The sequence below is a fragment of the Centrocercus urophasianus genome, unplaced genomic scaffold (genome assembly GCF_019232065.1).
Source record: "Centrocercus urophasianus isolate 14NV4802_14NV808 unplaced genomic scaffold, USGS_Curo_1.0 seq_46, whole genome shotgun sequence".
In the NCBI taxonomy this organism is placed as follows: Eukaryota; Metazoa; Chordata; class Aves; order Galliformes; family Phasianidae; genus Centrocercus; species Centrocercus urophasianus.
In genome coordinates this window covers 2234097-2256645 of record NW_024885044.1, presented here as the reverse complement: position 1 = coordinate 2256645, position 22549 = coordinate 2234097, and the positions used below count along the sequence as shown (strand labels likewise).

Genomic DNA, 22549 nt, shown 5'->3' with positions numbered 1-22549 from the left:
TTCTTTTGGGTAATGGAGAGCAAATCAGTTCAAAGTTTGTCATCTCAGCTGAATGTATCTAACACACAGAGCAGTGTAATGGAAAATACGCCCTTCTAAAATTAGTCTGAACAATTAACACAATGACTAAATAATTCTGAAGCCTCACTGAGATAAAGAAGTCAATTCCAACATGAGAATAAGCACTCAACTCAGTAATACAAAATGAAAACGTTCTGGGCAAGCTCAGTATCCTCTCAAGCAGGTGCAGCTCCATTGGAACCCACAGAAACGTACATGCCAACCTGGGATGAATCCATTTTCTCTCAACTTCATTCACACAGTTGTGTATTTAAACAAAGAATCAGTCTTTAAACAAGAGGTGATACATCCCATTCTTCCCTATTTACATCAGTGGGAGGTTCTGCTCACGGGATTTTAAATTTTCTGGCCATCAGCAATCACACAACCTTGAGTCTACTGCCTGCTGGCATCCAGCTGACTGGGAAGACTGGAAAAACGTGGGAACAGCCGAAGATTACGGCACAAGCAACAACTGAAAAGCAAGCAACAATAAAACATACACACACAGATCTATTTAAGCAAGCAAGCAGCTACTGCTGAACTGTTGGGAACTTTTTTTCTATGTTAAAGAAAATTAATAGTCCATGAATGTGAAAACCAAAATCATATCAACACAGGAGTAGCAGGAAAAAACTTAGCTTGAGAAACAAGGCCCAGAACAGACAACAGCAGTATGGACCTCCCTCAAAGATGCACCAAGTAGGAAATACACACCAAGAAAGCAAGCAAGGACTGATGAACACAGCAGGGTCTGAAGTCAGAGTGCCAGTGAGCTGGAGATTGTGAAGACAGTGTGACTCAGTTATACTGGAGTCCAATTGTCAGGTGTCTGGCTGTTGCAATAGCAAGCAACTTCATTCCCCCATAAGACAAAAGGCCTTTAATGCTTCTCCTCTTAATTCTTTGAGGCCAAACCACAGGTATGATTCACAATAAAACAGCAGCTGCAAAATGCATTCCATCTGCAGAGAAGGCAGCTGGGGAAGAAGTATTTTACTTTTAAAGAATGTATGAACTGCAGTGAAAGGACACAAAGCTGCTCACAGGAGCAAGCACAGCAACGTGGCCACGTGATTGTATCAGAACTGCAAAATATAAAAAAGCATTTCGTAAAAATTTTATTTGAATGAATCCATAACCATAACTGTCACAACATACAGTTTTACAGAGTTTGTACAATAGGACAAGTATTTTTATACATGCATCCCCTCACCATTGTTATCAAACAAGAGTTGAGCAGGAACAGTAAGCATTCACTTCTAGAAAGAAACTTTGGCATGTGTACAAGTGGATAGTCAGAAGTAAACAGTGGGAGATTCAGATCAGAGGGACACACATTGCTTTGACTTTGCTTCACAGCGTTTTTTTCATCAGGATGAAACTCACCAGCACTATTCTCTAGTTAATAGAAAAATGAGCTTTCTTTTCAGTCCAGAAACCCCTGTTAAGGGATGAGAAGTGTTAACAGAGATGTAGAAACTAACTGAACTCAAAAAACGTCAGCTTTAAAGCAGTGTAGGCCACTGGTATTTTGCACTCATTGGTTCGGTCACGAACAGAACAGAACTTTCAATGGCTGCTGACATCACTCTGTACCACTTGGCACAACTGGCAGTTTCTCCTTTGGACTAACATGAGAATCATTGGCTCAAAAGTCCTGTGCATTGCTGGAGTGTGAAAGTAAAGGAAAACAGAACTTGCACTTGTGTCCATCCATCTTCTGTCTTGAATTTGTCAATGCTATACATACCTACCAAAGTCATTAAAAAAATGGAAAACAATTTGCAAGGCATTTCCTCCCAGCATACAGCAGGCAGCACTTCATTTAAAATCATTAAAAAATATATCAGCCAATGAAAGAATCCCTAGATCATAAGTAAAAACAAGCCTCCTTTGAGAAGAACTACATGAAGAATTGCAAGTGCTTACAAAAAAAATACAGTATGCATACAACTCCTCCAGAACTATTACAATTAACACATTTTAGTTAGTACCAATTAAAAAAAAAAAAAAAAAAAAAGAAACAAATACCTAAGCTTCTAAGCAGGAATAACTAATGAAGATTTAAATTTTGCTGCAATTCCATTATTGCTTTGGAACAGACAGTGCTTGAGTCACATGAACAACAGCCTCTCCTCCAATACATACAGACACATCATAATAACTAGCTTGAAAAACATCCTCCAGCAATTCACAACACCAATCATTCTTACAATTCCCATTAAAAACAATCCAGATTTGACAGAACTGTGGTGCAGTAGGGCACAAGTGGCAGAGTATAGGCATGAATGGCAGAAACACAGGAGAGTAACACAACTCAGACTCATACTCACTACTTTTTATTCCGAGGCTTTAACTCTTCTGCTGCATTTCGCAGAAAAATGTAGTTTTTCTTTTGTGGATTGTAAAATTCATGACCCTAAAAAAGAAACATCAGCTCTATTTACTCTCTTCAATAGAGACAATATCAATATTATCTTGAAGTACAAAAATATGAATATCCCATTAGTTTCGTCTGTTACGATTCACTCGAGGTCTTCCAGGTCAGATATCAGGCATTACTGAGTCATAACACTTAGTTATAGTAATATATTGCTCAGTTTACCAGCTAAGTAATCACAAGAATTGTGTAGAACTACTGAGGTCTGATGCACAACTTGAAGCTTATCAAATCCACTACGTAGGAACAGCTGCAGAAAACAAACTTAGTACCTACTGGTGAACAGATGTGAAAGACACTTTGGTGCACATGTACCACTGCAGTCTACCTGAGTATTTAGAACAGAAGAATTCATCTGCCCCTGTCTAACAAAGTCATTTTACTTTGGCCAGCATTCCTAAGACTAGATACAACACAGGAAATCACAGCCTTACTTCCCTTCGTGGCATGTGATAGAATTCATTTGTTACTTCTGCATTCATTTAAGTTGAAAATACAATGAATGTCATTTTCAGATTTAAGAGTGTGAGTTATAACAGGCAATGAATACTTTCCCACTGTAATTCCATTAAAATTCAGTCGTATTTCAACTGTGCCTTTCATAAACTATAAAGGAGAACTGATCCTGCACCTCATTGCTTTTTGATTCTCTTGCACCCAGATAAGGTCTTGTTAAGTCAAATCTGGAAGGTACATGGATAAGTGAGTGCACCAGCAAGCTGGAAATACAGAACATACCATTGCAACACTGTTAGAAGTGTTTATAAACACAGTGACAGCTTAGCAGAAAGAAAAAATAGTCATCTGAATGAGAAGCAGATTTCAAAGATTAGTGAGAACTTCTGAGTGTGCAGCGTGCACCACGGCTGTTTCCATAGCAGAACATGAGAGCAACCAGCACGACTCCTGAGCCACACTGCTTATGTGCTGCTCATCACATTTGCAAAGCAGCAGTGCTTCCAATCTTAGCAACTGAAGCTAAGAGCCATACTGAACATCACACTGGTCCAGTGTTAGAACTCATCATTTTTCTGCCTACTATGACCACTGTAAATTTCCTTGTGTGCCTATGCAGCTAGAAAGTCTCTATCACCAGCAACAGAGATCAGTAAAGCTTTGTGTGACAGGATAATTGCCCTTGTCATTAAGTACAAGAGTGAACACGAGTTGAAACCTTTCTTACCTTTGACCAATCGTAACTGGAAGCATATGCAAATATATTCCCATTATGGTTGAAACAACAAGCAGATATTGGCTGGTCAAGTTGTTCTGATGTTTTTAGTTTTGTTCGTGCATCTTTATCCCAGAAGCTGAATCTACCATCAGATCCCACTGTGGCAAGAGTGCCATGGACAGGATGGAATGCTATTCCATTTACCTGCAGAATCACAGAAAATACTATGGAAGACAGCACAGTCACCCACAGACCATTGGAACAAAACACATGCTGAATCCCAAGAGTAAATACATGACAAAAGGGTTTTTGCAACTATAGATACATCTTATTTTTGAAGTGTTCTACCAGATCCATTTTTGAAACTAGGCACTGGAGCAACAAGGAAAGCATCTTTATTGTAGCAGCTAAATATTAAATGTGTAATGCTTAGTATATTGTGTAATGGCACTGGCTCAAAATCAGCAATAACAGCAAGATCAACAAGTTTTATCTCCACCAAAAGGATGAAATGAACAGTTAATCTGACTTCGGTTTTAAAGAAAGTGCAAAATCTTGCTTTTCCTCAGTGCATGCCAACGACTGTACTTCAAGCACAGAGTCTAACACAACTTTCACCTGAAGCTGAAAAAGAATTAACAGTTCATAGCAGGTTTTACATTCAGAACTCACGCTGTTTTCCCACACAAACGACCTCGAGATATAAGCTCAGTACTTACAGCATAGATATCCTGAGGTGCTGACGTGTTTGTTCCATTGGAGCGATGACATTTGAAAGTGAAATTATCTTTTGCACTGGGGAGAAAAGCAACAAACATCTCTTTTGCTCTTCGTTGTAAACTGAGAAATAAATTGAGAATGATTTAACAAGAATACTCACGGATTTGGAGGGTTGATATAATGAATAGCTACTCTTCCTTCAATACTTCCAAGGGCAAATCCAGTAGGTTTGTTCACTTTGTCTTTAAAAATAGCAACGCAGCGATGCTAGATTTGAGGAAGAGAGCATTTTAGAAATTAAGGAGGTGGCAATTTATTTTAATATGCCACCATAATAAACATCAACGTAGGACACGTGCCACACCGAAGGAAAGAACTCCACCTTTGACATAATTTGTCGCTTTTTTTTTTTAAAAGAACAGCAAGTACATCATTTCAACAATCTGTACAAATGCACTTGTAACGAATATAACTCTTTACCTGGTGTTTAAGAGGTGATTCTATTCTTCTAAATTCAGATGGCTGGTTCTCTAACTGATAAACTATCAAACCCCTTTCTGCGGTGGCCACAGCAGCCATAGGATGAACCTAGATGAGTTATAAAACAGGTTGGAAGAGAGGCAGTGATGTTCTTAGCATGACAGAGAACTCAACTTATTATTTCACAGAAATCCTGAAGGATTTTACAGCACCAGACTTCTTTTTGGGGAGGTAGGAAGAAAAGAGTTCACCTGCAGGAGGATCTTACAACAAGTCAGCTCTCCACTGCCACTGAGAGCCTTACCAAAACCCCCTCATCATTAGATGACCCTTCCAATGTGAATTCCAACAGTGGTATACAACCTAATCTGCAAATAAAGCAAGGCCAGTCCTACTGCTGGTTTGCCTTTGGAATGTTACAAGCACACCAAGCCTTTGTCTCTTCACTTTGTATGCTGCAAATATCTGTTTTCTGCAGGTTGGATCAAGAACATCAACATTAGTGTTGTCACTAAGATCAGAGGTCAAATACTAACAGCCAGCACTCAGTGTGAACCTACAAAAGCCCCACACAGCCACTTCACTCCTCCCCCCAGCCATCCAGCTGACTCTCAGTTTACTACACATCATGGCTCACCACATCTGCACAGTAACATCTTTCAGGGAGCTGCAGTGTCATCATAGGCGTTGGTGAACGGGTATCCCAGAACTGATGGAAAGAAAGCAAAACAAACAGAGCTCAGAGTTGAGCAAATAGTACCAAGCTGATTCATCCTTGTCAGACACTACAACCCTCTATGAAGTGAAGTCACTGCACTGATCTGTTCTTGAATCGCGTGTTTAAGAAAATATTTTCCCTCTGATAAATGCTGCCATAAACAGATTGTCAGCACACTCTGCACCTTGTTTGGGTAAAAGTTGTACCTTCAAAGTTTTATCCCAGCTTCCTGTCATCACACAGCTGTAATTTGGTGCTTTAATCCAGTGGATGGTCTTCACAGGAGCTTCGTGCTGAAGAAGAAAATAAAAAAGCACACACTAGGGCAATGACCCACGTTTCTTATTTATGCTCCTCATATTTTTGTATTTACACTTTTTAAACCATTCAAGAAAATCTCTCTCATATTAGTATCTACTTTAGAGACACTAAGCATTAGCACACTCAGCTAACAAGGGTAGCTTTTAATGAAGGAAAAGAAGAAACTACACAATAGCTTGGGACTCACTTGTGCGATCTGAATAGCCTGATTACTGTTGAGATCCCACATTTTGGCTGTTTTATCACAGGAAGCAGTAAATACTTTACTTCCATCCTGAAAAACAAGAGAAAGCACAAGAGAAAAAATATCTGCATCAGAAAATTGTCATGCCTTACTCTGTTCCAGAATATAACAGTAATGTAACACATAAAGGCATTGCAAGACAAACAGAAGAAACAAAGAGAAAAGAAGAAACAAAATAGAAATTTCTTTACGAGTCTGTGTAACAGTGGCACACTCAGCAATGCCACCTTCAACTCAGAAACAGGCATTCCTCCATGCCTGCCCACTACTGTTTCTTCACACCTGTATGTTAGTAACAAAGATAAGGCCCCAACAAACGGTGATTATTTGCTCCAATACACAGAAAAAAGTATTCAGTATCTAGCTAAAAGCTTTTCAAAGGAAGGGGGGAAGGGTAGTTGATTTTGGCACATTCTTTTCTGTTGTACTCTGGACCATTACACCAACAATACCCATAACAGCCTTTAAACATTCTGCTGGTCAAATCATCACTAGCCCATCTGTGTCCCTTTGCTGTAAACAGCAGAATGCTGTGAGGTTGGTAAAATCTTCACAAAAACACATTCTGTATTGTGAAATATACACAACACACAATGGAAACTCAGCTTAAAATACAGCAGCTTAGATTTAAGGTTCTCCATTCAAGGCTTTTTCCCAATTTTCTTTTAAGCCCAAAGAGAAAGCCATGCTATTACCTAGCTTTAAATACACTTTCACTTTTAAATACACTTTTACCTCTCATCTGCCCATCTCAGCCTCTTCTGTTAGAGCATGCTCAGCACACAATCACAGTAACAGAAACGTATACAATGATCATGGGATGCATCTACATCTATACTCATGTTTCCAGAAAATACGTGCCAATTTATCTAGGCTTACGATTAAATGTTACTGTTTATTTTTAAGCTGAAACATACATCACTCCAGCAGCCATCCAGTACAGGCCCTGTGTGCATCTGCTGAGCCTTTGGAATCGTCTGCCCGTTATCCTGAACTTCCCAGCAGCGAACCTGGAACAGGAGACACAAATACAGATGTAACATAGAGATGTAAGACTACAAAGTTAAAAGAATTCTTACCTTGAAGATTTCTCATCTTGAAGATGCTTAGCTGTCAGCTAGGAGCAAGCTGTTGCAGGCCACTGGCCACCAGACCAAGCAGAACAGTTAAAACCTCCACTCACATTTCAGTCCTACTCTCTCTTTGCGTTGGCTGGGAACACACACTCCAAATACCAACAGAAATTTCAGTAAGACTGTAAGAGCCTCATCTCTTTGACACAAACCTGTCAAACCAGCCAAGATTTATCTGCATTCACAGCTCTTCCACTGGACAAAGTATGATAGTCTAATTGCACAAGAAAATGAATCTTCAAAAGTCAAAATAACAAAAACCCAACAGAAGAAATACTGATTACGTGTTCTGAGCTAAAACTTAAAAGCCATAGGGAGAGGAATGACTAACATGAGCTCACAACTCCATCTCCCAGCTGAAGCTGCCATATCAAAGTACGTGATGCCAAGCTGTTAAGACACATTTTGCAACAGAAGAGGAAGATTTCCAGCTCCACAGCATAAGCTCTAAGGACCACATTTTGCACTGTAGGCCCCGATGCTTTTACTTTATTCATCTGTAGGCCTGACTGTGGGTACTCACATCATTTGCCCACGATCCTGCAATAAGGAAATTGCCCGGCAGTGTTGGTGGACTGAACGCTAAACAAGATATGCTGTCATCGGGCGGAGATGTGACCTCAATATCCTATAAGAAAACAAAAGACATAAGATTAGCCACGTTTGAGAACTGTGACACGGAAACCTTTACCTCTGTGGGGTTGGCGGGGGTGCAGCACTGCGAGCACACAGGGCATGGCTTCCAGGGGCTCACATACGCGCCTTCATCGGGTTGTGGTTATCCGCAGTTGTGCTGCCGAACATGCTGGTACCGCCGGTACCGAACCCGGACGTGGAACCGAACAGACTCATCCTCGTTCTGCAAACGAGAAAGCGGCCCGGTGAGAAGCGGAGGGGACACCAGCGGGACAACGAAGTACCGCATCCCGAGAGACCCCGCCCCGCGGTGCTATGAGAAGCCCGCTATTTCCTCTCATAGCCCCGAGCCGACGGCAGCCCGCTCCCGGCTCCCGGCCCCAACCGCGCTGTGCCTACGGGCCGGCCGACGCCGAGGCCAGCACTGCGGGCAGGCGGGGCAGCGCCATGCCAAGGGATCCGCCGCGTCGCCGGCAGCGCGGAGGACTGGCCGGCGACGGAACGCAACCGTTTGGGAGCCCACCGGAACCGACCGCGGACGGGGCGACGCGAGACCGCTTAAGGGCTCCGGGTACCGAGCGCCCGGCCCTCGCTCACCGCACGGCTCAACGCGCCTCCCGCAGCACGGCCCGGCAGAGCGCTGCGCACGGGGCAGGCCGCGCCTCACTGCGCAGGCGCCGCTCGCCGTGGGGCGGGAATAGCGCATGCGCAGGGGCGGGGCGGACGCTCCTTCGGCTTCGCTGCGCGGAGCGGGGCAGTAAAAGCTGTTCCGGTTCCTTTTTAATTTGGTGCAGCGGTAGGAAAAAAGTCTGCCGAAAATACGTGCATCGGTTTTGGCTGCGGATCGATTTTGGAAGTTTTTCCCATGCAGTCAATTCCGTTTCTTCACAGAAGGTTTATTATACACTTTAATCACTGCCTTTTCCGGCTCCTTTTCACCGTTTCGGAGCCAACTAAAAAAAATGAACGAGGGATTTTGTTGTGATGTGCACCATTAACAAGACTGCTTATACTCTTAATGAACAACATCTGCGTGCTTGCTCACTCCAAGCAAATAGCAGTTGGGTCGCTGGAGCGTTTACAGCGGTTTGGGATGTGCGGGAATGAAGCTCTGACTGCGCGCTGCCAGCCCGAGCGCACACAGAGCGCAGAGCAGCGCAGTGCTGGGCTGCCGTCGTTTCCACAAGGAAGTGCTTACAACAAGTTGCCAACAAAGTCCTTTACTTTGCATAAATTGCAAGGTGTGCACAGCATCGTTGTCTGCTTTGAGACAGCAGACAAAACAGTTCCTCGATCCGATCCTAGCTGCCATCTCTAACAGCGTTCCCTGGGCGGAAGGAACAGTGCAGTGCTGAAGGCAGAGTGGAACAAACTGTACTCTGTAAGAGTTGTGATTCCTTTTACAGCTTGAAATACAAAGAAGAGACAATCCTAATCTAGTTACAGTAAGCCGAGCAAGATGCTGATACACACTCCCATGCTTCTCTGTTTTTCTCTTAGTCAAGAAAACAAATCAATATGAAGAAAAACAGCCCATTTGCAAATAGGCATTCATATCCATCCACTAAATTGCAATTTGTTTGGTAAATACACTCTGGAAAGATAATCTGATGAAAGAGAAGTTAGAACTTGGATTTCAGCCTTCATTTTAGATGCTGCCATAATTTCCAGCTAAAAGAAATAAAAAAGGAACTAATTAATTTGTGATGCTGTAACCACCAGACCCAGACCCAGGGGTAGACATGGACTTTCTCAATCGTGCCCCTTTTTTTTTTTTTTTTGCAGTTGCAAAAGCTTTCTGCTATACTGAGAGTTTATAAGAATAAGAAGGAACAGGGCTGCAGGTGGCAGGATTTGCCCTGTGGAAGTAAGAAATAGGAGATATGTTTGTACAGACCTCCTTTTTCCACGCTGGCTGACAAGCAATGTAAGGCCTCTTTTGTAGACTTGTTAACTTGTTCTGGTCTTGCTTCGTAAATGGAATCAGGACATCTGCCCGTATGTTTAATCTGAAAAGCAAATAAAGTTATTACATTTTCTCATATATTTCAGAAACACTGATTTCCAGTTACTTCTTTGCAAACAGCAAACAATATTGGATTCAAGTGTTGCATGTTGGTTTTGTTACTGTGGCTTTGTTCGTTTGATGAATTTAGTCAGATTTTATTTACTGTCTATGAAAGTTTCATTCCTTCTGGGAAATCACTAACCTCTTGAGATCAGACGGAAGGAGACCAAGCCACTTTATGCATGGGACGGTGAGCTGGTGAGCCTCAAAAGACATTGACTGGAATAAGAAAAGCCAGCTGTAACATTCAGGGACTTTTAGTTAAATCCTTTGAGATAGAAGCATTTCTTGGCTACAGTCAGGTTGCATAACAGGGTTGGTTGGCTCTTTTCACTATCAGAACTTTAGAGGAGGAAACAGTGCAACTGGAACTTACCACACCCCATTGCTGAGAACAGTTTCTCTTTTATGGCTTGCCACCTTCAGCCATGAAAGATTCTAGATTGGTGCATTCTGTTCTTTTTATCTTGTGGTTTTTGTTTGTTTGTTTGCAGTCAGCCTGAGTTTGATTGCCAAACAAAACTGAAGCCAAGAGAAGCAGTGACAACTACGACTGGAAATTCCTGATATTCCCTGCTACGAGCATCACATTATATATAATCAGTGAATTTTGCTGTGTAAGATTATCAGAAACCCAATAATCTATTTTAATCCTGGAAAATGCTGTTCTCTCAGTTTACACACATTGCTGGCAGAGCTAAAATCCTGGCAGATCACCTGAAAACACGAGTTCTGTCTCCACTGGGGTCCCTGAGGCATGTGTTATGACATATTCTTGAGCCTGGACATCAGCCATGACTATTTCCAGAAGGTGGGGTTTGTTTCTTTGTTCATTTTCTTTAGATGTTCTTCCTCCATCTCCCTCTTTCTCTCTGCTACCTGCCTGCCTTCCATATTGTCTTTCTGGACCTATTCTTTTAGTGATGTAATGCAGTGCCCCTACTTGTTACCCTTGCCTTTTCCTCCATAATATTCCACATTAAAATATGTATCCAAACACAAATGCTCACCCCAAACCAAAACCTTCACCAACACAACACGATTCCTTGGAGGACCGTGCTGTTCACCTATCTCACAAGTTATGTCCTTTTCCTCCCCAGCTTCTTCCAGCCATCATTTGTCTTCCATGGCAGAAACAAAGCAAACTGGAAAATACTTTTCCATTTGGATTTCCTGAGAACTGCCTGCGTAGCAGGAAGAAACTGAGATACAGTTAAACGAAACACCTGACATTGTTATCCAATTTCTGTTTGTTACAGGAAGAAGCTCTTCTTGCAGATACAAAGGCCTAAAAATGATGCCTGTGTTTAAAGAAAATAGGGAGAGGTAGTAACCATTCTAACTCGTCATGCATCCAAACTTCAAGGCTGAATTCAGATCAATGTATTCGAGTGGGAAATGATACTCACCACAGATCCATATTTGTAGATACACATTATTTCCACACCTAGGTTCAAGAACACCAATTGTCAGGTATCTGTTATCTTCACACTGGGAATGCTTATGAAGACTGCATTAACAATTCACTTTTATGGCATAACAGTGCAAAATGAGAATTAAGGTAAATCTTGCTTTCTTCTTCTATTAGAGAGACCTACCATGTGGATCTGCATCCACAAGGGTGAAAATAGGGATTTGAAATGTATCCCAGAGCTTTCTGACCAGAAGTCGTGTGTTAAGATCTGGTATGCCTCTTCCCTAAGGAAACAAAATAAAGCAGACAGATTTAAATTAATTAAAACAACATCTGGCTACATATATGCTTACATTTGCCAATTAAAACTTGCAAACAAAACGCCTGCAGGAAAATTTCTCCAATAGGCCTTAAGCATTAAAAGGAAAAGGCTGCTTTTTTTCCTTCTCAAAAGCATTTGTAGCACTAAGGAAACAATGTAAAACAAGGTGCATACGGTGTGCTACAGAGTATAAGTGCTTCTCCGTCTTAGACAGGGGCCCAAGGCTCTTCCTCACTGCTGGTCCCAGAAAAGGTAGGTGTGGATATTTACACATCCCTCCGGTTCTTAATCAACTGATGAATTAATTTCTTGTGCAAGCTGCGTAAATCTTTCAATGAGATCCAAAAATCAAACAGTTTGATTTCACTTGGGCTTGCAAAGTTTAGGAGCATGGAGAACAACAGCGGGGCCTTGTGTGACTTTGCAGCACCCGGATGAGTTTGATCAGCTTCCAGGCTCTGAGAGGATGGCTGGAGGAAACAAATCTCCACGATGTTCATTTTGTGTTTTCATTACCACTACAATAAAACAGTACCAAGATGCTAAGGCACACTGTCTTATTACTGCCTTTTGGCCAAGTTTGAGCAGCGTTATGAGGCTGAGGTACCTTGTAAATTCTGATGTCTAACAGCAAGACGAAATGTAAACTCATACCGTAATCATTATACATGGGGCCAATTTAATGCAGAACTCATCATCCAGGAGTCTCTGGAAGGTTGCATCTTTTTCTACAATTAATATGAATTTGGCACGTGAGTATAGATCTTTAATGTTAAGGCTACCTGCACGTAAGACAATCCATCACAGCAACCCATTCAATCTGAATGTTCTAAAATACTTATTCTGGAGCCAAAAGCAGCTCTTGACTCAATTCTGGAGCCAACAGGCAGAGAAAAAATTACCAGAACATTGTTTAACTTGGAATATTCTTTGTTTTTACTTTATTTTTTCAGTCCACACTGAGAGTTTCTGCTCAAAGGATACTTTTAATTCCTTGAACGTTAGATGGCACGGTAACTGCCTAAAACAATAAAAACCAAACCAATAATTTATGATAGAGAAAAGGATATGTTTTAAAATAACAACATTAGGTAATGAAGGACACCATTACATCCTAAAACAACCATTCATCTCCTAATATACAAGATCAGCCTTGACACTTTCCCTGCTTTGTAAGTACATTCAACCTTTCGTATCCTGCTCTACTGCACACTTTTCTGAAGTGCATCTGTGCTACTGCTGCAGCTCAGCCCTTTGCATGGGCTGTACAGAGAAAACAATGTCCTGATTCATTTCACATCTCTTTTAGCCAGAAGAAAGGTCAGCTCGGTGCCAATTTAAGATTGCAAATTTAATCCAGGTTTAAAGCGTTTGGGCTTTCTCTTTGGAAGACCATTTAATCCTTTCTTTTATTAACCTGTAACCTGCTTTTATAACTATATTGCTGCAGCAGTTTAAGGCACAGCAATGTTTACATCTCGTATCAGGATTGGGTCAATCTGGCAAGCATATGGATAACAGAGCAGGGACTGGAGGAAGAACTTGGCAAAAGAACGTGTCTATATTGAAGTGTGTGGTCTGTTTTTATTTCTGACTGCTAAATCACCTCTGGTGCCAACAAATAAAACTATGAAGAGCTGTAGAAGAGTATTAACAACGGGGGCCTTTACACTTTGCTTAAAAACAAAGCATGATGGGCAGCTGAAGCAATCTTTCCATTTGGAAGTCGCCAGATTAAGCTTACAACGAGCACATCTGTCAGGAAATGGTGACAGCAGTCAGCAGTCACAGTTCTGCTTCCACTTTCATAACCTGAACAGCGACAGCAATCAGCAATTCCTGGCTGCTTATACAGCTATGGTTATAGACTTCTCTGTAGCTCAGTATCACCTCTGATAACATCAGTTGATAATACAAGCCCTTCTAATGCTTGTAAGTCCTGTATTAGTGATATTCTGAGACTAAATATCCTGATGTTACATTCGCAGATCTTTGCTTGTACATCATTGGGCACACGATGAGAATATTACCTCTTATGCTAATAGGGCATTACTATCAAACTTGTGTAAATGGGAACATAGTTTGGGCCCAGAAGATAATTACTCCTCTTACTGTGATGGCTCAGTTTATTCTTTTTTCTGTTTTGTTGCCACTAAAGAAGTTAGAGAGGGTGAGTGTCAGTTAGTTTAATAAATGGAGCAACCTGAGCTACATGAAGTGCAGGGTATCACACAGAGGTAGTTGATCTATGTGGGTTCCTTCCAAATGCAACTGTTCTATGTATTCTAATTACTGTTAGTTATTTAATACGTACTGTTGCACCACTGGTACAATTCACTTTTGTACCATCTTCCTCAGTGTAACTTAAATTACCGGCAACAAAACCTTTACTGGTAGACAGCTGAAAAAAAATAAAAAGTTGCATAGAGTAAATTGGAAATAATGTGCTTTTATGTTACTGTTACTGAATGGGCAAACCAAGAAACCTCTGGAAAACATTCCAACTGGTAACAAGCTGCTATCGGCAGCCATCAACCTCTTAAAACACACAGCAACGTTGTTGACACCATGGATATAAAGGTGGATTTGCAATAAAGTACAGAAACAACTGCATTTGTGTATACAAAATAATTCTTGTAAAGCATGAGATGCAGGAAATTCAGATGGCTGTATGTCTGACTCACTCGAAACTTCCACTTAAACCCCACGCTAGGAAGTCATCTCAGTATAAACTGCAAAGCAGATGCCTTGCACTCTGCACTGCCTTCCCAGGTAATACAAAAGGCCTTGTGATCTTGGCTAGCACTTTGTGCCACTCTTGGAAGCAAGCAAACTGTATGAATTTTCTCTGAAAACAGGAACCTTTCAAATGTTACGGTAGAACTTAATCAGGTGTTGTTGACATTTCAGCTTCACACACTGCCCATATGATTTGGAAATGATTACAGAATAAAAGCAGTAATCATAAGCCACTTACAATGTGCAGACTTCTTCGAGGTATCTGAAGCATGCAAGAGATTTCATTGATTAAATCGTCCACAACTCTCTGGCTACCGAACAGGAGTGTATCTGAGTAGTATATATCTCTGTCAAGACCAAAACATGTAATTACAATATGAGTTACAATACTGAAAAAGCTAACAGGCTGTCAGAATACAGAGTAACACTCAGCTGAAGGCATGGGTAATCAAACCACTGGAAAGATTTCCCACAGAGAAATCTGTTATCTGAAAGATTTGCACCCCACTCTGCTTCCCCAGCAGCGCTCCTAAAATACAACTGCACCTGAAGTGACAGAAATGTCACATTACCTTTTAGTTGCGTACGAATTGCTCTGCACCATCTTATAGATCATCGATAACATTTTGAGCATCATAGCTGAAAAAATGCATAACAAATCCATTGTTGTCAGTGCTCAGAAATGCACATGCAATCATTTGTATTTATGTTGACCGATATTTGTGTCTCATACAGTAAAACAGTGAAGCATGAACACAGCCTGTGCATGTATTTTAACATGGTGTGAAATACTGAGAGATAGCACCAACCAGTGGACCCAGTAATTTCTAGCAGCTAGAGAAAAGTGCATATGAAGGAGCTGAGTGAGGGAACACATGTCCTGCTGTCCAGACGAAGAAATTCATTGCCTGCTCTGGAAAAGGAAAGTGGCTTATTGTCTGTACTCCAAGATTCCTTTCCCAGCTGGCTTTTTGGAGGAGGGGGATGTTTTTACTTGTAGACTTTGCGAATATGCTTCAATCTGACATTCAGTCAGGCACCACAGAAACTGTAACAACACTATAACGCAACAGAGAAAAGCTGAAGGGCTTCTTATTAGTATCAGTTTTGTTAGTCTTGTAGCACACAAGGCATAATTTATGTCTTTTACAAGGTTTCAAACTAAAATACAACAAAAAAAATTAAGAATTCAACTTTGGAACTTACCAAACTTGGGTGCTGTTGCAGGGCAGTCGCTTCTGATTTGTTTGGTAGTGGAACGAGGAATCATTTGTAGACCTACAGAATCTTTAAATCTGACACATAGCAAACAAATGCAATAGAACTGTCAGCTTACAAGTAAGGATATGTAAACGATTTTATCCCAGATTGCTCAGACTGAGAGCCCTCTCCTAAAGTCAAAGATGCTTGTTCTATTTTCAGACATGATAGACTAGCAGCAAACAAACAAATAAAGGAAAAAAAATGTCATTCATTGTTAGTATTCACTTCAAGTCTAACATGCAGTAATTTTCTGATGTACAATGTATGAGAAAGCGCAATTATTTGATTTTACAATTGTATGATCCAATTTGCACCCTCAAATTATTATCAGAATAACTCAACTCGATTTCATTCTTGGAACTTTTGGAAAGAAAAATGTGGGGCACCCTATTCTCTGAACAGCTGTCCCACCTAAATGATCTGCACCATTTCATTTTGTATCTGAAGGATCTCTTCAGAAGAGACAGCGTTTTCTTTGCAGCGTTTCCCTGCAGTGCCCTCAGGTACGGCAGCCTGCCTACACAGCACTCGCTTCCGCTTTAGAACTCCTCAGGTGCTTTTTAAAAGCACTGATGGTGAGGTGACCATCGTTTGATACAAAACCACATCAAGTTTCTCGAAGCCTTCCTTTGCTCCTCGCATCCTTTGGGTGGCAGAGCACAACCAGTGCAGCAGCAGCTCCCTGTGCTCGGCACTCACTGCAGCGTGTTGCAGCACTGAGGCTGCGCGCTTTTTGCTGCCTGCTGCCTGCATCAGATCTGCACGGAGCAGCAGTCACCTCTGTGCTCCAATAAGGTCACTAGGAACACTTCTTCTAGAGAACACCCTGCCTAAGAACCAACCCCACAGCCCTCACACATGGCTCACAAGGAAGGCTCAGCCTAGCTTGACAGCCTGCACCCAGCTGTCCTTCCTGGCCTTGCAGAGTTCCCTGCAGAGTAGCTTTCTGTGAAGCACACATCCTGCTTTAGGCCTGGCATTCTCATAGGTTGACCTCATTCCCAGGTAAATCTCTCTCTGGGTATCTACAAATGTTTTCACTCAATGGAATGCCTATGCAAGTTTCCATTTCTCCACCATAAATAATGGTTCAGCTTTTTGAATTTGATTGACGTGTCTTATTTTTAACAAACTGTGATGCCGTTTTCATTTGGATGTTTTCCCTCTGTGTGTTCTGATAGCAAATTACACCCCATATTTGTTTTCCCGGCCCAGAATGGCCGTTCCCCTGAGACTGCCAAAGATGGCAAAGCTTTGTTATAATATTTTCATTTTACAGCCATTGAAGTAAAACATTCGTTGTCAAGCCATCAGGACACCAACCACTGCATTCACTGGGGCATGCAAGCGTTTCAGTTAGCTAATTGCCTTTGGGACCTTCACTTCTTTGATGGACAGAAATTTATTGTTCTCATTAAGTGAGTATTCCACTGAGGTGTAATGCATGGAAGGTCTGCTATGCTTTCTCAACCTCCAGTGTTTGTAACGTGTCCACTTACAAGGACCTCTGCAGTCAGATTGATCTAAATATCCTTCAGCTCATGGGTGCCCAAAGCTATTACAAGATAAGGAGCAGATCCATGCCTTCCTTTATCCTTTTGTTTTCATGCTATAAAAAGTAATGGATTTCTCATTCTCAGTTGAATTTCATGCCTTGGAAAAGTACTGCTGCATGGACTTCTACAAAGCTGTGGTATAAAGGATGGGTTGTTCTTTCTCTGCTCCTGCCTATGTAAGCTGGCATGAGATCTGAAATTTAGATAACACTGCAGAATCTGGTTTTACTTTATTTGGCAAATAATGGACTTAAGATAGTGCATGGACACAGCATGGGAGTAAGAGAACGGTAGGAGCTGGCAACCACCTTCTTTGAAGGATAAAAGGAGGACAAACTTACTGCTACCATTTGAAGAAATAAGGTACCATGAGGACAAGCAGAGAAAAAAAGAAAGAGAGAAAGCACTGCAAATGGATTGGTAAGTAAAATTGTGAGTGAGAGTTTCCAGTCTAAAACAGTTTTGCTTTTAGTTTAATCAAACACAACGTACTATTTCTGTTTTCTACTGCATCTAGAACATATCTGGCTATAGGACTTCTTTTCTTTCTCATTCTTTCTACGGAATTTTACATTCTCCTTTATGCTATGGCCTGCTCTTCAGTTAATGCACGATGTCTGCTCATGTGTCACTTTGCCTTTGTACAGCAGTTTTTCAAGAAGCTGAATTACTGATTCTGATAGAATGACGTCAGTTCAACTTTTGTGGAAGTTATAAAAGCATTGCATTTGTGCCATATGTATTCATGTAAGGCAAGACTTCAAAACACACGGTACTTACTCTACGTTCCTCCAATCTGATCTATTAGCCAGTGTGAGAACAGGTGCTTGTTTTTTGGCCAAACTTTTAAGCACATCTAGAATAACGTTTTCTATTGCTTCAAGAACTTCAGAACTGAAAGAAAGAAAACAGTTAAGCAGTTCATATAATTTAACACAGTTCTACTTTGCATTTCGATAATCTATCCTCATCCTTCCAGAAATCACTTAATTCAAAACTTCTTCAGGCATGTACACACACACACATATTTGTATATATACACATTTCAAAGCCTTCTTTGTTTTTGCATGTCCTTCTCCTTAGTTTCCATGTAAGATTTGACTTTCCATTCCAGACTCATGACTGAGAGCACAATTAAAAGTACATTTCTATTCAACCCTAAAACCAGTGGATTTTTCACCAGCTGAGCTTTCAGAGCAGCTGGCTGGTTTCTGATTCATGATTAATGTTTTACTTCAAATGATGTAATATTGGCCTTGGCTGTGATTTGTGCTAAGTTGTTTTTAAATGCTGTGAATTCAGAAAAAAAGTTCAACAGAACAAATACTTCCTGTTGTAGCCCTGCACATTGACCTTCTGATCTGTTGCCCTAAACAAACTGTTAAGGGTTTTAATTATACGAGGGCTTGGTCTCAACAGATGTAGAGAACAGAACCTGCATCTTTCACCTAAAAAGGCCAAGTAACCTTGCAAGCAGACGCATTACATCCAAACTTTAGGCTGCTCTGAGTGTTATGACAGATGCTCTTTATTTTCATAAGCAATCTGACACCAACATTTCAGCTATCCTTACCATTACAACTCTGTTAAATGCCATCATAAGCGTAGGTGGGATTGAAGAGTAGAAAACCAAAAACAACAAGCAAACAAAAACTTACATTAGCACCAGTATCAGCAAAGACCTATTTTGTCAGTAAGTAACACACAAAGACAAGTAGTGTAGACCACACTAATTATCCTACCGTTACAAAACCAGTAAGAATAATGTTTTAAACCTCGCTATGTGTCCCTAAACAACAGTGGGGTGTCATTAAAGTTCTCTTCTGTCATCTAAATACATTTCTTCCACTTTGTGACTCAACTTGCACTTCCCCATTGTTTTGCTAAGTCAAGATTCTCATTCTTTGGGAACGATTTCTGGGAAGTATTAATCTTTTCTTTTAAATTATTCATTGTAGTATCTGTATATAGCACAAACCTACTAGTAGTGCTGATTTTTTTGTCCAATAAGATTAAATTTGATCACAGAGAGACAAGATTTCCTGACTTCCAGACTCATGGTCTGTTCCTTCAACATAACGTCCTACCTATTGCACATTATCCAAAATAGCAGTTCTGTAAAGTAGAGGGAATGGCCAGATGGTAAGCTAAACTATGTAACGCAGTGAAGGGTGACAGCAAAATAGAAAGGCTAAGGTGCAGAGCAAGTTAGCAAAAACTAGAGTTGAAGATAACAACAATATGTATAAGCAGATGGATGAATGAATGGTTGGGTTGGTGGTAAATCTAAGCCACGTCATTGCTCTGATTCTTGTAAGTATTTTACATATTCACGTGGTTCTGTTCACTGTCACTGTCCGAATATTCCATTTGCACTTCATGAACGTGAAAGCCCAGGCTGCTGTTCCCACCCGTTTCTCAGTGCTTGGCCAACGCAAGCTGTAATTGCAACAAAATATAAAGAAGAGGACAGCAATTCTATTTGTACCCCTTGCTGATATTCCCTCTCCCTTCGCAGAGATAAGCCGAGTTTTCATAAGCAAACATGCAGTGCTGACCAAGTGTGCCTGCATGACGTTCCCCACGGTTTAGCTAACGCTGCGACGGAGCTGAGGGCAGCACTGTGCCACACAGCATTTCTAACAGTGTGAATGGACACAGCTTCCGCACAGCACAGGCAGTGATCTTGAACATTAGGAGCATATAAGACTCATTTCGTAGCACAGCAAGTAAGTGTAACATGACTATACAGAAACAGTTACCAGTAAGTATCTGCGCAGTGATAAAGCAATGCACTCCAAGCCCCGGAGCTGCAAACTGAATGCTAGAAGCACGCATTCCCCATGCCCTGCCACAGAGACCAAGAGCTCTCCAATATTATGATTATTATCCTTTTCCTCTTAAGATAGCCCTGCGATGCTCCCTGTCTGTCATTTCGTGATGACACTCAATGTGTTTGCTGTCACTGTTTGCTGCACTGCTGTCTGTACCTACAGATCTGCTGGGAAGTCTGAGGAAACCCATCTGCGCTGGGACAGTGTGAGAGCCGCTCTTTCCCATGTCACAGCAGCACAGTGTTTCTCACCTTTGCACAGGCACTTCCAACTTAACTCCTACCATGGAAAGAGCACAAGTGCAGCATTTCCCAGCTGTTACCTAGGGACGTCGCTGCCGTGAGCCGACGCTCTGGTTTCCTCACAGCCATCCTTGTGCCCAGGCAGCGCCTCAGCACCGCGCTCCTCCATGGCGGGCACTGCACACCCAACCTCCCTGGAAGGGTTGGAGCTGTTTTAAAGAGACTGCCAGGTTAGGAAAGGCTACTTTGGGACGTAAAGAGAAACTGCAGGGGTAGCTGCTCAGGGAAAGCAGACATTTGCTGCAGAGCTTGAGTTGAAGAACGGCTTTTCCTGACTGACTGAGGACTTTTCCCGCCCTTTCCAAAGGGGGAGTTGGCCCCACCCTTCCCAATGGATGCAGCCTTTCCCGCCCTGACCGACTGACCCACAGACTGACCCACAGACTGACAGACCCACTGACCGGCTGCAACTGACTGCCTGACTGACCAGGACTGACTGACTGCGTTAGCAACTGAAACCAAAATCGATCTTCAGGGTTGCTGTACCTCAGCAGCTGTTTAAGCAAAGCCCTGCAGCACCCAGATCCCTGCAGGCACTGCGATCAGTGAAACCATTGAGCACAAAATGGCGGCACGGCTCATCAACACTTTTCTCACCCTTCCTGAGCAACCAGTGATTTCTTTCTTCCTCCAGCACCAAAAGTCTCTTCCTGATTGCTCTCAGTAGCTGGAAGAAAGCTGAAAGCCCCAGTGCCAAGCTGAGAAGTCAGTTTCCTTTCTCTAAATGAAATACAGCTTTATTTAATACTAATTTTATAACTCGCCTTCACTGTTCAGAGGATTTAGAATAGAGTTGGGATATGTTTTCATGTTTTTCTCAATGCACTGTTAAAAACTCATGTTCAGAAGAAATACTCAACCTGCAGTGTTGGAAGCTGAGCTTTAAGGAAAAAAAAATGCTGAATATTGTCAGACTTTTGGCTGCAATGGGCCATGTGTGATTCATGTGGAACCCTCGGCCGGAGGGCATCGCTTCAAAATGGACAACACACAGCTAAACTGTGAATTTGAAAGGAAACCCCACGTGTCTTTATTATCTTGGTGCATTTCGTACCTTTTTTCTTCAGATATTTGCCTCTTTCCTGCCAGAAATTCAGAAGACATCATGAGCTTCGAGAGAAGATGCAGAACTTCTGGGGCAGCAGAACAGCAGAGCAGCGTGCGCCCATCTTCTGCTCAGTGCAGTCGTGCTGCAGTGCCCAGGATGAGCCGCATGCTCTTTCTGCTCCATGGTTTCTGAATGCACAGTACAGGGACCCCCCACTGCAGCTCTGCTGTAATGCAAAGCCACGTCTGGGGATTTACACAGCTCTCACCTCTACAGCTACGGTAGGCCAAGGATTTTTAAGCTCCTAACTGTATCAGAGCAATTGACTGACTGAAAACAGTCATTCTGTGAATATTAGTAGTTACTCAGGAGATAAATATCTTTCTGGAGAAAATAGTAGTGAGCTCAGCGCTGATAACAACTGCATTTTGTGCACAGCAGGCAGCAACACTGGAAGCTGTGCTGTGCCGAGCTCACTGCCAGCAGCACTTCCAAAGTCGCCATGCTTAGGCTTGTTGTTAGCAGGCAGACAACAAGGGGCATAAAATGTTGGAGACAGCAGGTTGTTGCTGTTGCTCCATTGGCTCCTGCCTATGAAGTTTCTTTTCTGGTACTCATGAGAGTAAGCAGTCCAAATCCATCCTGAGTAGGTAATTAAAAGAATCGTGGATTGACTGATCTGAGGAAGGCCCCAGGCCATTAAGATTCGAACACAAGGTGCTCCAGTTAGCAGAGGCAAGCAGAAGAAAGGGGAAATAATGAATAGAAATTTTCAGTTCTTTCATGTTCAGTCTTTTGGCCTTTAGGTACCTTGAGATCACTCCGGAAATATTTACGTAAAAACTCCGTAGTTCTTTCCAACAATTCAACATCAAAATCAACAGATTTTTGTTTGATGTAGAACTGACAACACAATACCCTGCTCCTAGGGATGGATTGCAAACAAAGCGATATATATCTACATGAGAGAAGATAATTTAATGACTTGTCCCTTCCCCATAACAGCAAACAGCAATTAGAAAAAAAGCAGGACCAAGATTCTCAGTGCTTACATCAGAATTAACAGAAAAGAAA

General features: G+C 41.8%; 2 protein-coding genes across 3 annotated transcripts; both read right to left on the bottom strand.

The window, feature by feature from the left end:
• Positions 1 to 1158: 1158 nt before the first annotated feature.
• Positions 1159 to 8592, bottom strand: RAE1 (ribonucleic acid export 1). 2 transcript variants are annotated; one of them, XM_042834400.1, is made up of 13 exons: positions 8527 to 8592; positions 8056 to 8152; positions 7817 to 7921; positions 7078 to 7170; positions 6104 to 6190; positions 5802 to 5888; positions 5515 to 5586; positions 4878 to 4985; positions 4558 to 4664; positions 4397 to 4472; positions 3687 to 3881; positions 2397 to 2482; positions 1159 to 1813 (listed from the first exon to the last, which is right to left on the bottom strand). In XM_042834400.1, coding segments are annotated over exons 2-13 (1107 nt in total). In that variant the 5' UTR covers positions 8146 to 8152; positions 8527 to 8592; the 3' UTR covers positions 1159 to 1812. The 2 variants fall into 2 exon arrangements, with proteins under 2 accessions (XP_042690334.1, XP_042690333.1); XM_042834399.1 differs by having other exon boundaries at positions 1159 to 2482.
• Positions 8593 to 9407: 815 nt separating this feature from the next.
• Positions 9408 to 20536, bottom strand: SPO11 (SPO11 initiator of meiotic double stranded breaks). The gene is made up of 13 exons (XM_042834420.1): positions 20448 to 20536; positions 18072 to 18185; positions 15679 to 15767; positions 15045 to 15111; positions 14711 to 14819; positions 14048 to 14134; positions 12718 to 12754; positions 12388 to 12497; positions 11596 to 11695; positions 11407 to 11444; positions 10140 to 10216; positions 9827 to 9938; positions 9408 to 9600 (listed from the first exon to the last, which is right to left on the bottom strand). The coding sequence occupies exons 1-13, from the start codon at positions 20534 to 20536 to the stop codon at positions 9481 to 9483; spliced, it is 1149 nt and encodes a 382-aa protein (XP_042690354.1). The 3' UTR covers positions 9408 to 9480.
• Positions 20537 to 22549: the final 2013 nt, after the last annotated feature.

Excerpts from the sequence above, each read along its gene's own strand:
- RAE1 (XM_042834399.1), bottom strand. The coding sequence starts at position 8,145 with ATGAGTCTGTTCGGTTCCACGTCCGGGTTCGGTACCGGCGGTACCAGC. Across the intron at positions 5,587-5,801 it reads GCTGGGATAAAACTTTGAAG|TTCTGGGATACCCGTTCACC; the intron begins GTACAACTTTTA and ends TCTTTCCATCAG. Across the intron at positions 2,483-3,686 it reads CCAGTTACGATTGGTCAAAG|GGTCATGAATTTTACAATCC; the intron begins GTAAGAAAGGTT and ends TTTCTTTTTTAG.
- SPO11 (XM_042834420.1), bottom strand. The coding sequence starts at position 20,536 with ATGGAGGAGCGCGGTGCTGAGGCGCTGCCTGGGCACAAGGATGGCTGT. Across the intron at positions 14,820-15,044 it reads AATTCGTACGCAACTAAAAG|AGATATATACTACTCAGATA; the intron begins GTAATGTGACAT and ends TGGTCTTGACAG. Across the intron at positions 11,445-11,595 it reads TGTGGATGCAGATCCACATG|GTGTGGAAATAATGTGTATC; the intron begins GTAGGTCTCTCT and ends TCTTGAACCTAG.